The 16,374-nt window shown below is 40.4% G+C and overlaps 1 protein-coding gene across 12 annotated transcripts in view; it reads left to right on the forward strand.

The window, feature by feature from the left end:
- Positions 1–16,374, forward strand: part of Sbno1 (strawberry notch homolog 1) — a 61,514-nt gene that overhangs the window by 2,287 nt on the left and 42,853 nt on the right. For 3 of the 12 annotated variants that reach the window (XR_010039606.1, XM_063225511.1, XM_063225513.1), the window contains exons 1-4: positions 998–1,022; positions 9,156–9,284; positions 11,483–11,587; positions 14,128–14,440. Coding sequence is in view for 10 of the 12 variants with exons in the window: in XM_063225511.1 (XP_063081581.1) it covers positions 9,156–9,284; positions 11,483–11,587; positions 14,128–14,440 (547 nt within the window). In the remaining 2 variants the exon portion in view is untranslated. Of the gene's footprint in view, positions 1–942; positions 1,023–8,913; positions 9,041–9,155; positions 9,285–11,482; positions 11,588–14,127; positions 14,441–16,374 lie in introns of those variants that run through there. The other 9 variants (XM_003462908.5, XM_063225518.1, XM_013144742.3 and 6 more) reach the window with 7 other exon arrangements.

Below are 16,374 nucleotides of genomic sequence, written 5' to 3' on the forward strand. Positions count from 1 at the left end.
TTAGTTGTTATTATTATTATTATTTTTTTGTGCCAGGGTCTTCATATATAGTCAAAGCTGGCCTTGAACTCAACAATCTTCTTGGATCAGCCTCCTAAGTGATGGGACAATAGGCATGCATCACCACACTGGCTTCTGTAATAATTCTTGGTTCTAAATATGAATCATTAAAAAAGTTGGATATAATAAAAACTAATCTGACAACCCATTGGCATGTCCTGACTGGCAGATTGAAAATGCTGGTACACTTCTCTCCAGATAGTATACTATGTAGATGCTCAAGTCCAATATGTACATGACTTACATTTGCATGTAACTTACACATCTCTCTCTAAATCTCCTCTAGATTATTTACCTTGTCTAACACACTAGAAATGCTGTGTTAGCAGTAGCTATATTATGTTATCTAAGAGATAGTGACAGGATAAAAGTTCATGTTCAGTGCAGGTTATAGTGTTTTTTTTTTTTTTTTTAATATTTTTGCTCCTTGGTCAAATCTTTGCAAAGCCTGTGACAGTAACAAGTATGGGTTTGAAAGCACAGGCTTTTGGAGAGGTGTGGTATTGAACCTCTTAGATTTTTTTTTTTTTTTTGCGGTACTGGGGTGGAACTCATGACCTGGTGCTTGCCAGGCAGGCACTTATGCCACTGAGCTAAATCCCCTGCCCTAGATTTTTAATTCTACTCCAATTCTACTTTTTGTAGTTGGTAACTTGCTATATAGTATTTCATCTTTCCAAGACTAAATTTCTCTTGTGTGACAAGGAAATAATCATAGGTTATTTTGATTATTAAAAATGAAATCCAGCCATACAGCAAGTATCAGAGGCATCTGAATTTCAGGGAGTTGTTCAAAGATGTTGTGTCACTTTTCCTTTCTGAGTCTTGTTCATTTTAAACCATTTTTTGAAATTTTATATATAATTTGCACATTCTATGCAGAGCATGTGACCCACACCTCTAATCGCAGCATGCAGGAGGCTGAGGCAGGATTGCTTCAAGTTCAGCTTGACCTCTACGCAGTAAGTTCCAAGACAGCCTGAATTATATAGGGAGACCTTGTCTCAAAAAATAAAAACTGCACATTCCTTTATGAATGTTTTTCTGCAGGTTTTGCATCTGGGGGTACTTTATTGAGCAGTCATAATCAGAGGGGGAAGTGTTGAGAAATAGGTTATGTAGTTAGGTTAAAAAATTCATTTTTTTTTTTTTTTTTGGTCGTTTTTCCTTTTTATCGGTACTGGGGATCGGACTCACGACTGCCTGCTTGCGAGGCAGGCGCTTATGCTGCTGAGCTAAATCACCAGCCCCTAAAAAATTCATTTTTTTTTTTTTAACTTCTTTATAATTAGTTTCATTTTTCTTCTGGTGGTTTTTTTTTTTTGTGTGTGTGTGTGTGTGTCTGACACAGGGTTTTGGTACACAGTGGAGGCTGGCCTTGAACTGGTGATCCTTTTGCCTCAGCCCAGGGGTCCTTCAGATTCTTACACTGTCATTCTTCACACTGGGGCTTCTTAGAAGCAAAATTGTAGCTGAGTCTTGCATCAGACATGGTCAACACTATTAGGTAAAGATAAAAGTATTTTAGTTTAGGGAATATTTTTTTTTTCGGTACTGGGGATGGAACTCATGACTTCACGCTTCAAGGCAGACGCTTATGCCACTGAACTAAATCCCCAGCCTAGGGAAGGATACTTGTTAAGTGATACACATTTTAAAATGTATGCCAGTTTCCTCAGGATGTAACTGCTTTCACTGGACAAGCTATTTGGGAGATGCTTTGTTGGATAAAAAAGAGAAATAGCATCTTACAGAACTAAAGTCAGATTAAAAGTTTGTAAGCTAGACATGATAGTGCACTCCTATAAGTGCAGCTGTCTCAGAGGCCAAGGAGAGAGGAAGGTTGCAAGTTGGTGTCCAGCTCAGGCAGTTTAGAAAAAAAGGCCAAGGATGTAGCTCTGTGTGAAGGCCCTGATTTCAGTAAAACACCTGTACACAGACGTACCCACACTCACACAAAGGACATATTCTGGGAAATAAGTGTTTTTCAGATAAATGAAAGAAGACAGATCTTGGGTCAGGGATTTAGCACCTGTCTGGCAAGTGTGAAGTTGAGTTCAATCCCCAGTATCAAAAAAAAGGACAGATCTTTTGGCGGATAATACTCATGTTTGTCATAACAGTAGTTTATAGGTAGTAGCAGTTTATTCTAGGCATTACCACATTTACTGTTCAACAAAGCAATTCTGTTCTGTCTCTTCCCACCATCCCTTCTTGAGACAGGATCTCACTATGAAGTTCAGGTTGTCCTTGAATTCATTGTGCAGCCCTAGGTGGCCTCAAACTTGTGGTGATCCTCTTTTCAGCCCCCCAATTACTGGAATCACATGCATGTGCCACCATGCCTGACTAGTTTTTAATCTAGTTGGGTTTTTTTTTTTTTTTTGTACCAGGGATCAAACTCATGACCTTGTACTTGCCAGGTAGGTACCTGGCTAGTTTTTTATTCTCATCTTAAGGTAAGGAAACTGAGTCAGAAGGTTTCACTTGGTCATGTCATATATCAATAGTGGGTGGCACAGCCAGTATCTGAATGGACATAATCAGTCTGAGCCTGACTCCCCTTAATCACAGCAGTGTGCTGTTGCCCTGCAGATAGTGCCTGCTGGGAGCCACGAAGATCCGCTTCAGTGTCTGCGGGAGGAGCCTGTTCCCTAGGGATAAGCTTCAGTGTCAGTGTTCTGGGTGGGAGCTGTATCCTCCCTTTCTGCATTTTGACCTTGTTTCTCAGCAGCCTTCTTGCCTGTTGTAGCTCTTCCTTTATGTTACTGTATCTTTTTTTCTGTTTATTGTAGAATTTTTTTCATAGGTGTTCTGTTTTGAAGTAAGTGATGTTTTCAAATACATTTACCCCAAATGTGAAACTTTTTGTTGATGGATTGTGATAGGAAGGGATCTCTGGTAATTTGTGTGTTTGTTAGATGACTGTATGGTAAATACCACCTGAGGTCCATAAACTCTTAAAGACACACTAATTTCATATTTATGTTGTATTTTATAGATTCAAAGTAAGAATTTACTTATCTTCTCAGGAATATGTCTTATTCATAAACTGAGGACAAATTGCCGGGCATGGTACACAAGCCTATAATCCTATCAGGAGGCTGAGGCAGGAGGATTGCTGGGAGTTCCGAGGCCAATGTGAAATTCACAGAGATTATATATTTAAAAAACAAACACACAAAAACTGTTGTTTTGCTTGACAGAGAGTAGGGTATGTGTTTTTTCTTTATCCTTTTTCCCTACAAAGAAAGAACAAGTAGAAAATTTGTGCCCAAAGGGTAAAGAATCCCTAGGATCATTTGTGTCTAACCTGTACACAAGATGCAAATCTTGCTCATTATCAGTTTGTAGTTAGTATCTTGCAGACACTGTCATTACTAAGTCACTACTCAGAGAATCTCAAAGTGTTCTTTCATTTGACAGTAAAAGCTGTGTGTATCTGTGGTACTCACCATGATGTGTGACATCTGAATACACAGTGTATGAATACATTCAAAATGACTGGGTCAAATGTGATTCTTCATGAAGTTCTGAGCTGGTCATTGATAGCATTACTGTTGCTATCTTCTGTAAACATCAAAAAATTTTGCCCAAAATTCTTCCCTTCCATCATGCTATTTGTGTTCTATAGATGTTTATTGATAAAGAACATATATTTTAAAAAAGTCTTAGCCAGGAATGGTGGTGCACCGCTGTAATTCCAGCACTTGGGAGGTGGAAGCAGGAGATTTGCTGTGAGTTTGAGGCCAACCTGAACTATATCGTGAGACCCTGTCTCAAAAACAACTATCACCAAAAAACCACAAAAACCTTTCATGACTTTATTAACATTTTTTAGTGATTTCACATTTATTTATTTATTTTTGGTGCTGGAAATTGAACTCAGGATCTTGCACTTGCCAGGCAGAGTTCACATTTTATTAATAAATGATATTTCTGTATTTCTGAGTATGATTAGACAGGCTTGGTTTATATCTCATCTATACCATTGGCCTTCAAGGGTCTGTGATCTGTAGTTTGGATTTTACTAGTTTATTTTATTTATTTTTGTCTTTTTTTGAGACGGGGTCTCGCTATGCAGTTCAGGTTGGCTTTGAGCTCACTTTGTAGCCCAGGCTGGTCTTGAACTTACAATGATCCTCCTGCCTCAGCCTCCCGACTGCTGGAATTACAGGCATGAGCCACCACGCCTGGCTCAAATTTACTAGTTTAAAACAGCATACTTGTGGGCATCCTGGAGAGTTGGAGGAAAAGGTAAAACCTAGGAATTTGGCCCCAGTCTAGATAACACAGGGAGAACCTGTCCTCCTTGTGATACTGAGGATTGAACCCAGGGTATGTATGTATGTATGTATGTATGTATGTATTTATTTATTTATTTATTTATTTTTGTCTTTATCATTTGTATCGGTACCAGGGATTGAACTCACGACCGCCTGCTTGCAAGACAGATGCTTTATTTTTGTCTTTTTGAGACAGTCTCATTCTGCAGTTCAGGCTGGCCTTGAGCTCACTTTGTAGCCCCGGCTGAGCCCAATTTGTAGCCCACTTTGTAGATCAGGCTGATCTTGAATTTGCAGTGATCCTCCTGCCTCAGCCTCCCCCAGTGCTAGGATTACAGGTGGTACCACCACATCCAGGCAGGGTCTTTATACTAAACTACGTCCCTAGCCTTTTTTTGGACTGGAATTGAACTCAGGACTTTGTGCTTGCCAGGCAAGTGCTAATGTCGCTGAGCTGTATGTCTGGCCCCATCCCTAGCCTTTTAAAAATTTGTTTAAATACATCTCAAGGCAGAATATGCTAATTTGCTCTGCTACTGATGAAGATCCTGGGTGCAGCCCTTGGTACTGGTGGATAAAGTGTCCTGGTTTCCAAGGTGTGTCCATGTATCGGAGTGACTCGACTGTGGCTACATAAGCTGGGTATTGGCCCAGTGTCACCCCAGGACCCTCATCCCACTTGGTTTTATATTTTGTCTTTTTTTTTTTTTTGGTACCAGGGATCAAATTCCACGACTTTGTGTTTGCCAGGCAGGTGTTTATGCCGCTCAGCTAAATCCCTGGCCTTTATGTCTTTTTGAGACAGGTTTAACTGCAGTTCAGGCTGGGCTAGAACTCACTGTGATCCTCTTGCCTCAGCCTCCCATGTCTAGCCACTTTATAGTCATTTAAGTACCTTCCAGTTATCTAAGGTGCAGGGGGGAGGGGCGCTTAAAGTGTACTTTATCATTTGTAAATCATTTCTAGCCAGGTGTGGTGGCACACACCTGTAATCCCAGCACTCAGGAGGCTGAGGCAGGAGGATTGTGAGTTCAGGATAAGCCTGGATTACAAAATGAGCTCAAGGCCTGCCTGAACTGCAAGAGTTAGGGTGAGACCCTGTCTCAAAAAGACCAAAAAAAAAAAAAAAAAAAAAAAATCATTTCCAATATTTACTTTTGAAAAATGTGTTTTGGGCTGGGAGCGGCAGTGCATATCTGTCATGCCAGCATAGTGAGTTTAAGGGGATCGTGGACTGCGTAGTGAGACCCTTTCTTAAAAATTCTAACTAGGGGGGCTGGGGATTTAGCTCAGCGGCATAAGTACCTGCCTTGCAAGCAGGCAGTTGTGAGTTCAATCCCTGGTACCAATAAAAAGGAAAAAGACCAAAAAAAAAAAAAAAAAATTCTAACTAGGTTCTAGTAATTTCTGGAGGTTTGTCAATCTAGGTAAAGGAGAGGAAAGACTCTTTTGCTACAGGTTGTTGTTTATAAAATGAAGTATTGGGCCAGGGATTTAGCTCAGGCATAAGCACCTTCCTGGCAAATATGCAGTTGTGAGTTTGATCCTCCATACCAAAACAAACAAAAAAAACCCCAATAAATAAAAATAAAGTATTCTGTGGGTTGAGAATTTTTTTTCTCTGAGAGAGGCTCTCACTATAACTCAGGCTGGCCTTGAACTTGTGATCCTCTTGCCTCAGGCTCTCAAGTGCTGGGATTACAGACATGTGCTACCATGCCTGGTTTTAGAGCTCTTAAGTCCTTACTTGTGCTACATGCTAGGATAATTTGTAAAATACGATCACATATGCCTGTTAGAAAAATAGATTGACTTTTAAGTTTGTGTGGGGGTATTTTTTCTATTTGTCTTCTCTCATCTTGTTCTGTTTTTGTTTGTTTGTTTATTTTAGTTTTTGGTTTTTTTGACACAGGGTCTTGCCATGTGGTTCAGGCTGACCTTGAGCTCACTGTAGTCCAGAGTGGCCTTGAACTGGGACAAGCCTCCTGTCTCAGCCTCCCAAGTACTGGGTCTGGGGTTTTTTCCCTTCCTCTTTTTTCTTCTTTTCTTCCCCTTCTCTCCTCTCTGTCTGTTGATACTAAGGATTGAACCCAGGGCCTTGTGTATTCTAGGCAAGCACTGTACCACTAAGCTATATCCCTGGCCTCTCATTTTAGTTTTAACTTCATTCTGGCATTTATTCCACCATAAGATTTTGTAGGCACTAATGTCCACTTACTGGAAAGGGACCCCGTGGGCTTTGGGAGGTTGGACTGTAGTGCAGTGGTGGCAAAACTATGGCACATGTTCCGAAGTGTGCTCTTGGTGTTAGTGAAGGCTCTAAAAGCTTTGTCATCACGGCTCTGGATCTGGTCTGCCACTCCCTGTGTGGGTAAACCTGGGGAGGCAAGTGATTCCCCCCACCCCTTGGTACCAGGAATTGAACTCATGACCTCATGCTTGCCAGGCAGGTGCTGTGCTGCTGAGCTATCTCCCCGGCCTCTTGTAATTTCTATCTAGATGATACAGAGACTTACATGGCAGACACAGTAAAGGGTTTCTCTGTTAAATATCTTGCTTTCATCTAAAATGCTTGGCTGTATATTAGAAGTCATGGTGATGGTCCTCTTGGCTAACACTCTTTACATAAGACATAAAAGATGGACATTTAATTTTTTTTTGCAAATTCTACTTAATTTTATTTTGAGGCAAGATCTTGCTTGTTTGCTCAGGTTGACTTCAAATTTGGAATCATCCTGCTTAAACCTTCTGAGTACTGGGATTATAAGTATCTGCTACTACACCCAACTCAAATAATTTTTTTTTTTTTTTTGGGGGGGGTCTTTTTTGAGACAAGATCGCTCTATGCAGTTCAGGCTGGCCTTGAGCTCACTTTGTAGCCTAGCCTGGTCTCAAACTCAAAGTGATCCTCCTGCCTCAGCCTCCCAAGTGCTGGGATTACAGGCCTGAGCCACCATGCCTGGATTCCAAAACAATTTTTAAGAGATTTTTCCTCTTAACAGATGAGGCAGACAGGTCATATCCAACCTCTGAAGGTCCCATTTCAATATTTGACTAGTTTATAAAAAATTTCTAACTTTTTCCATGTTTGGTCTGCAGTGGTACAGAAATAAATGAAGTTGGGATTATGGGTCACATGTTTCATTTCAGATGAAAGGTTGGCCACATGTGGCTTCTGACATTTAATTTTATCACAGACTGAGGACAAAAAAATGCATCAGTTGAAAAATTAGTGTTTTTTTAATAACCTGCGATTAGTTTTCAAAGCAGTGAGATCTTACATGTTTATATGTATAAATCAGTGATTTCAAAGAAATTAATAAGGAAAGTTAAAATGGAGAAAGCTCTCCTAAATATTGTTCCCTTCCCAATTGATTAAGAATTCATTTTGTTTGTTTGTTTTTTGTCTTTTTTCCTTTTTATTGGTACCAGGGATCGAACTCACGACTGCCTTGCTTGCAAGGCAGGCACTTATGCCGCTGAGCTAAATCCCCAGCCCCAGCCCCTGAAGTATTCTATCAAAATGAATTCTTGGGGCTGGGGATTTAGCTCAGCGGCATAATCACTTGCCTTGCAAGCAGGCAGTCGTGAGTTCGATCCCCGGTACCAATAAAAACGAAAAAGACAAAAAAATAAAAAAGAATACTTCGGTCTGTCTCCTGAGATATAGCTGGAAAACTGACCTGAAATGTGCTTGGCTCCTAAATTAGCATCCTCGCATAACTAATCACAAGTCGTTTTTTCTCTGGTATACTTTTATTTTTTTTCTGGAGATAGGGTCTTGCTATGCAGTTTAGGCTGGCCTTGAACTCACTCTGTACCCCTTGCTGGTCTCAAACTCATAGTGATCCTCTTGCCTCAGCCTCCTAAATGCTGGCATTACAGGTATGTGCCACCATGCCAGGTTTGGTACACTTTTCTTTTTTCTTTTTTTTTTTTTTTTTGTCTTTTTCCTTTTTATCGGTACCGGGGATCGAACTCACAACTGCCTGCTTGCAAGGCAGGCGCTTATGCTGCTGAGCTAAATCCCCAGTCCTGATACACTTTTCTTAAACTGTTTCCATCCCTGGTTCAAAAAAATTTTTTTAACTACATTGGATGAGTGTTTCCTAAATGTCTTGGAACCCATGCCCCCTCCTTTCTCTGCTCTCTGTGGTTCTGACACGGCTCTCTCTTGGAGAGCAGTAACAATTTGCTAAGATTTCTCCCTGCTTTTGATCTTACTCTGGACCCTCTCAGTTTATTGCCACACTTCCATGAGGAATCTTCCTAAGTGACAAATCTGTGTCAGGGCCACATGTGGAAAACCTTTAGTGATTATTATACACAGTATTACAGGCATTCTATAATGGATGGACAAGGCTTAGAAAGGTGTCTTTCTCCTCTGCTTAGCCTTTTTCTCCTGATCATCTGTGCCATGTTGATTTTTCTAGCTATAGTGAGTGTCACATTCTCATGCCTGCATGGGTTACACTGTTGAGAAGGTTCTTGTTTGGTGAGTTCTTGAGACGCAGCTGCATTGGCATCTTTGCTTTCTCTCAGTGAAGTTCACGTTTCCCTTTCCTAGTCACCTGCCTAGGGTTTCGGAAGAGGTGTCCTGCTGTGATTTACATGCTTCTGTCCTGGCTTTAGTAGAGCTTCCAGCGATCTAAGATGGATTTAATTCTCTTTTCCTGACATGCACCAAGTTCTTTGTAAGTGTTGCATGAATGAATCTAGTAGAAAAGGCTGAATTGTTTCTATTTAGAGGAGAGTTAATATTTTTCACTTAAAGTTTTTAATGTTAATATTTAATCTTTCATTCTAAAGATGGTGGAACCAGGGCAAGATTTACTGCTTGCTGCTTTGAGTGAGAGTGGGATTAGTCCAAATGACCTCTTTGATATTGATGGAGATATGGGGTTTGTGACTCCAACCCCAACTCCTGCAATTCAGCAGGTAAGAGTTTGCTAAATGTTTTGTGAAACACTAGGGCTTTTCCTTCACTTTTAATTTCTATGTATAGAAACAGATATTACATTCTAATTAATTAATTTTGTCTTTTTGAGACAGGCTGTTTTTTTTGGTTGTTGTTGTGTGTGTGTGTATGTGTGTTTTTTTTTTGAGACAGGCTGTTACGCAGTTCAGGCTGGCCTTGAGCTCACTTTTGAGCACAGGCTGGTCTCGAATTCAGTGATCCTCCTACCTCTGCCTCCCAAGTGCTGGGATTACAGGCGTGTGCCACTGATAATACATTTTAATTTTAAATGTAGAGGTAAATGTTATTCTAGTGTTGAATATTTGTCTTCATTCATGAGGTAGAACATACTTGGAATGAAAACCAAGACATTGTTTTCTGCTTTGGTAGGATTATATACATAAACGTAAGATAGTGATTGTTTATAGATGAGTGTCTGCCCTTTTGGCTTGCCTGGGCAGCATTGAGTGAAGAGAAATTGTCTTGGGTTGTATATAAGATATATGATATAGTTGATAAATGTAAGTAACAAATATTTCACTATACTGTTCATTTAATTTTTAGGGTACTGAGGGTTGAACTATATTCTTAGCCCTTTTTATTTTTTGTTTTGGTGCAAGGCATCACTAAGGTATCCAGGTTGAGCTTGAATTTGCAATTGTCCTGCCCTGTCACAACCTTCTAGAATCCTGAAATTTTGGGTGTATGCCACTATGCTCAGTTTTTTTTTTTTTTTGTCTTTTTCCTTTTTATCGGTACCAGGGATCAAACTCACGACTGCCTGCTTGCAAGGCAGGCGCTTATGCCGCTGAGCTAAATCCCCAGCCCCCTGTGCTCAGTTTTTAAAAAATTATTAAATTACTAAGTAGTACAAGCCCAAGTTTAGTGGGCTTGGGTTACTTTAATGAAACAAGAACGTTTAACATGTCTTAACAATAAAACACCTGTCAGCACAGGCGAAGGCACCTGTAGGCAGGTGGAAGTACTGTTATGTGTAACTGTTACATTTTATTTGAAAAGTCAAGTTGGGCAAGCTCATGAAATATCTGATACACCTGGGCTTCATTCAACTCTGGTGGGTACAGAAGGTGGAGCTGTCGGTACATTGTACCTGCTCTCCATAACACTCTGCACTCCAGCGCAGCACAAGTAGCTGGTTAATATCACTGGAGATCCCATGATAATGTTAAAAGCTTATGGTGTTGTCAGGCCAGTTGTACCTATCCAGAGCTACCTGTGGACTATAGTCCACAGGTTGGAGACACCTGATTGATGAGAGTTCTTGTGGGAGGATCATTCTCTCGTTTATAATGATGTCTTTATACATTATCAGTATTTTTCTGTCACTTCACTATACATATTCTCTGAAAGAGAAGATTGTGATCTTAGCATAGTTTTGCAAAGATTTTAGGCTTGCAAAGATTATACATTGGTACACAAAGTTATACAGTGGTACCTTAGTTCATAAACTTAAGTTGTCCCACAATTCTGAGAAAATGGGCTGTGTTCATGTTTGGGAATGACTGTGACTGTGTTTGTCACCCAGTGGAGTGTGCAAACAAAAAAAATTTTGGCAGCTTACATTGGCACTCACTTGTAGTCCCAGCACTCTGGAGGCTGAGGCAGGAGGATCACTGTGAGTTTGGGATCAGCCTGAGCTACATAGTGAGCTCAAGGCCAGCCTGGACAACATAGTGGGACCCTGTTTAAACAAAACAAAACGCCAAACAAAATTTTGCCAAATGAAGAAAATGTTTGTGAACTACGGTACCTCTGTATCTGTAATGGTGATTTTATATCTTAGTTTGAATGTAAAGTTAGCTTTTAGTTTTTTGTGGTACTGGGGATTTGAACTCAGGACCTTGCCCAAGCTAGGGGAAATGTTTTACCATTACCATTGAGCTACAGCCCTAGTCCCAATTTTTTTTTTTTTTTTTTTGAGATGAGGTCTCACTAGTTCTGCCTGCCCTTGAGCTCACTTTGTAGCCCAGGCAGGCCTTGAACTCACTATTTAACTCAGGCACAGTGATCCTCTTGCCTCAGCCTTGAGTGCTGGGATTACAGATGTTTGCTACTATGGGTGATTGTTTTTTTTAAATAAGATAAATGCAACTCTTGTTTGGGAAACGGAATTCACTGCTGTTTTCTCTTGTTTCTTGTTTTGATGATTTCTCTCCAGTCGGTGCCACTTGGTGCATTAGAACTAGGCTTGGAAGCAGAAGCTGCAGTTACTGTTAAACAAGAACCAGAGACGGTACCCAGTCCTACGCTGTTAAATGTGAGGGTAAGAATTATTCAGGTTTGGCATTGCTTCTAAAATAGTTTAGGATTGTAGCAAGAAAAGAGACTGTCAATATGAGATAGTTTTATTTTCCTAGGTCTGCTTTTTGCTACTTACCTAATATCCTACTCTTAGGATTTCTTTCATTCTTATGCCACTTAGATGGTAATTGGGACAGTAAAATTTTTTATAGTTTATTGCATATAATACAAAATTATCAAATAAACATGAAGTACTTATTATCCTATTTTTGCTTTTGCTTATTTCAGCTTTTGTACATGGTATACATAATTTTTTTTTTTTTTTTTTGTCTTTTTCCTTTTTATCGGTACCGGGGATCGAACTCACGACTGCCTGCTTGCAAGGCAGGTGCTTATGCCGCTGAGCTAAATCCCCAGCCCCGGTATGCATAATTTTTTAATGTGATTATAATTGCACTTTTCATATATAGGGTTCTCCTGACTCTACCTTAAACATAGCTGTTTACTGAAGCCAAGTGGTATAAAATTATTTGACAAACTGTTGGTTAAAATTTGTTAAAGAGCCAGATATGTGGGGCTGGGGATTTAGCTCAACGGCATAAGTGCCTGCCTTGCAAGCAGGCAGTCGTGAGTTCCATCCCTGGTACCAATAAAAATGGGAAAAAAAAAAAAGAGCCAGATATGTTGGTGCATGCCTGTCATCCCAGCACTTGGGAGGCTGAGACAGGAAAATTGTATAAGTTCAGCCAGCCTGGAATACATAGTTCAAGGTCAGTATGGATTGTATACCAAGATCTTATCTTAACCACACAAAACTTATTTTTAATAATTTGTGTTATTAAAAGATATTTTAAGGGCCAGGGATTTTTTTTTTTTGGTCTTTTTCCTTTTTATTGGTACCAGGGATCGAACTCACAACTGCCTGCTTGCAAGGCAGGCGCTTATGCCGCTGAGCTAAATCCCAGCCCCCCAAAAAGATATTTTAAAAAAATATTTAAAAGTGATACATAGAAAGCCAGAAGATTATTACAGGACTCATGGAAAAATAAACACTCTGAAGAAGAAACTAAGTAGAAATAGACTTAAGTCTTTTTTTGTCTTTGAGACAGGGTCTACCTATGCAGTTCAGGCTGACCTTTAGCTTACTTTGTAGCCCACGCTGATCTCGAATTTGTGACGATCCTCTTGCCTCAGCCTCCTGAGTGCTGGGGTTACAGGCGTGCACCACTATACCTGGCTTAGATTTAAATTTATAAAGTATCTCAGTTGTACTTACAGTTTATGTTGACTTTTTTTTTTTGTTCTTGTCACTTTTTTCCCATTCCTCCCCACTGATGAAAAAGAAAATGTGTAGATTTGTAGCATTCACATTATTAATAATTATAGCTTACCTGACTGGGTTGTTTTGTGGATTTTGTTTGTTTGAACATAGCTGGGTCTTGCTGTGTAGTGCAAGCAGGCCTTGAGCTTGCTTATGTAGCCCAGGCCTTGAACTCATGGCAATCCTCTTGCCTCAGCCTCCCTAGTTCTGGCATTACAGGTGTGTGCCTCCACACCTGGCTGTTTTGTCTTTTTACATTCTAAATTTGAAATAGCATGTATAGTAGCAAATAAAGCATTGAATAGGATGTAGACTTTTATTTTTTATTGGTACCGGGAATCGAACTCACGACTGCCTGCTTGCAAGGCAGGTGCTTATGCCACTGAGCTAAATCCCCAGCCCCGACTATTTTTTTAAAGACAAAGTTTTACTATGTAGTTCTGGCTGGTCTTGAACTCCCTATGTAGCTCAGGCTGGCCTCTAACTTGCATTGATCCTCCTGTCTCAGCCTTCCGAGTGCTGGGGTTAAGGTGTGTGCCACCATGCTGAGCCAGGAGTCATAGGATATTAAAACCAGAAGATACCTCAAGAGAATCTAGGCCTCCAGTTGCTTAAGTGTTTGGCTCAGCATTGTTTGGTTGGAGTGGTGCTGGCATTAGAAATTCTTTCCTTCACCGAGCATGGTGGTGCACACCTGTAATCCTAGCACTCAGGCTGAGGCAAATGGAAAACCATGAGTTTGAGGGCAGCCTGGATTGGAAGATCCTGTCTCAAAAAGCAAAAAAAGAAATTCTTCCTGTTACTAATCATTATTTAGGGTTGCTATACATCAGTTTGCTTGGGATGCCTTCCATTTATGCTTTTGATCTTAATAGTTGTGTGAAATGTCATACTACTACCCTACTTTGTTTTCCTTAAAGTGGAACTTTAACTTGGTGATTTACGGCTAGTCCTTCTGAATTGAGATAGCATTGTGGTACATGCCTGTAATCCTCGCTTCTTGGGATGCGGAGCTGGAGGATTGTGAGTTGTAGGTCATTTGGGCAATTTAGCAACACCCTGTCTCAAAATAAATAAAAATTATATAAACCCCAGACCATTAAATTAGAAATGAATTTCATAGGCAAGAATAAAATCAATTTTAGTTTTTTAATTTTTTCTATTATATTTATGGGGATAGACTGCATTGGAGAAGGAAGCATTTTTTGTGTGTAAAGAATTTTAATTTTTTTTCCTCCTAGCAGCAGCCTCCATCTACAACAACGTTTGTGCTAAATCAAATAAATCAGCTTCCAACCCTGGGATCTACAATCGTAATGACTAAAACACCACCTGTAACAACCAACAGGCAGACCATCACTTTAACAAAATTTATCCAGACTACTGCAAACACCCGCCCTTCAGTCTCAGCACCAGCAGTGCGGAACACCGTTACCTCTGCACCTTCAAAAGACCAGGTTCAGCTAAAGGATCTACTAAAAAATAATAGTCTTAATGAACTCATGAAGCTGAAGCCACCTGCTAATATTGCTCAGCCAGTTGCAACAGCAGCTAGTAAGTCTTTCTGTTTTCATAGCAACAACTTTTTGTCTTTGGTAAACTATGTCACAGCTTTTTGAGAGTTCCTTTGTGTGTTTAAAGAGTTGGGCATGAAAGAGGTGTTGCCTGCCTTGTTCTGTGTGTTTACTGTATGTACCTAGTTCAAGGGAAGCAGAGATCTAGAGGCGCTGGTAGAATTTTGCTTTGAAATGAAGTGTTGAAGATTACTGAGTAGCTACATTAATGCTGTGAGATCATCTCAGTTTTATGTATTACAACTAACCAGTTAATGTGTTTTTTTAAATCTTTAGAATCGGGGCTGGGGGTTTAGCTCAGCGGCGTAAGCGCCTGCCTTGCAAGCAGGCAGTCGTGAGTTCGATCCCCGGTACCGATAAAAAGGAAAAAGACAAAAAAAAAAAAAAAAAAAAAAAATCTTTAGAATCAGTTTTTATTTTTATACTTTCTATGCCTATGAATCACATGAGAATCTTGCTCAAAAGCAGAATCTGGGGCTGGGGATTTAGCTCAGTGGCATAAGTGCCTGCCTTGCAAGCGTGTGGTCATGAGTTCAATCCCTGGTACTGATTTAAAAAAAAAAAAAATACAAAAGCAGAATCTGATTTGGGATGGGGCTGAAACTTCTGCATTCATTAATTTGTAGTTCTGGAGATTGAGCCGAAGGGCTTTACCAGTAAGCTGCTAGTAAAGTGTTCTACTCCTGAGCCACATCCCTACCAAGCTTCTGCATTTCTGTTTTGTTTTGTTTTCCGGTGCCGGGAATCAAACCTGGCACTTGCCAGGTGGCATTACACTGCTGGCCCTTACATTGCTGGCACTTGTTGGCCAGGCACTTACACTGCTGCTCTAAACCCCTGCCCTTTGAAGTACTCTTTTTTTTTTTTTTTTTTTTTTTTGGTACTAGGAATTGAACTCTGGATCTTGCTCTTGCCAGGCAGGCATTTTGCCACTGAGCTATATCCCTGGCCCCCCAACTTCTGCATTTCTAAAAAACAAAAGCTCTCTAGAGGTACTCTTTTTTTTTTTTGTCTTTTTCTTTTTTATTGGTACCAGGGATCGAACTCACGGCTGCCTGCTTGCAAGGCAGGCGCTTATGCCGCTGAGCTAAATCCCCAGCCCCTTCCAGAGATACTCTTGCCAAGGGTCTTTGTTTTGCTTTTGGTTTTGGTTTTGGTTTTTCTAAGATAAAAGAATCTGGCAGTGTAGTCCACACTGGCTTTGAGCTCACTGTGTTGCCCAGGCTGGCCTTGAATTTATGATTATTCTTCCTGCCTCAGCCTCCCAGAGTGCTGAGCTTACAGATGTTTGCCACCATGCCCAGTTCATTAATTCTTTTTGAAGTGTACGGTTTGGTGTTTTGGTAGTCAAACCAGTAATCCCATCACTCTGGGTGGCTCAAACAGAAGGATTGATTGCAAGCTCAAGGCCTCCCTGTATGATTTAGGGACTCCTGTCTCAAAGCAGAAAATGAAGGGAGTGGGGATGTAGCTCAGTCTGGAGGCCCTAGGTTCAGTTCCCAGTGCACTGAGTTTCATCTTCATCCCTTCCCTCTTTATAGCTGTCTGCCTAGCTACCTATGTGCCTATTTATTGTTTATTTTTGGGAACGAGTTTCTGAGTTGTCTAGGCGAGGCTTGAACTTGTGGCCTTCCTGCATCAGCCCTCCAGAGTGCTGTGATTACACATGTGAACCATACCCCACAAGTAATTTTTAAGGGTAAAATAACTTTTTTTTTTTTTACTTTGCAGCTTCAGTAGCACAATTTTAGAAACTGAAGCATGAACCCATAAGAGGAAGAGTCTTCCCTTCCCTTCATTGAGTCAATGTACTCGAATCTTCCTTTCTAACTGTCCCCATGGTCAAGACTTTTGGAGATGACAGTTATTTTACAGTTTTAGCACACAGGTGGATATTGGTTGTTTTATATTTTT

This window comes from Cavia porcellus, unplaced genomic scaffold (assembly GCF_034190915.1).
Source record: "Cavia porcellus strain 051 isolate PalLab524CR breed Dunkin Hartley unplaced genomic scaffold, mCavPor4.1 scaffold_16, whole genome shotgun sequence".
In the NCBI taxonomy this organism is placed as follows: domain Eukaryota; kingdom Metazoa; phylum Chordata; class Mammalia; order Rodentia; family Caviidae; genus Cavia; species Cavia porcellus.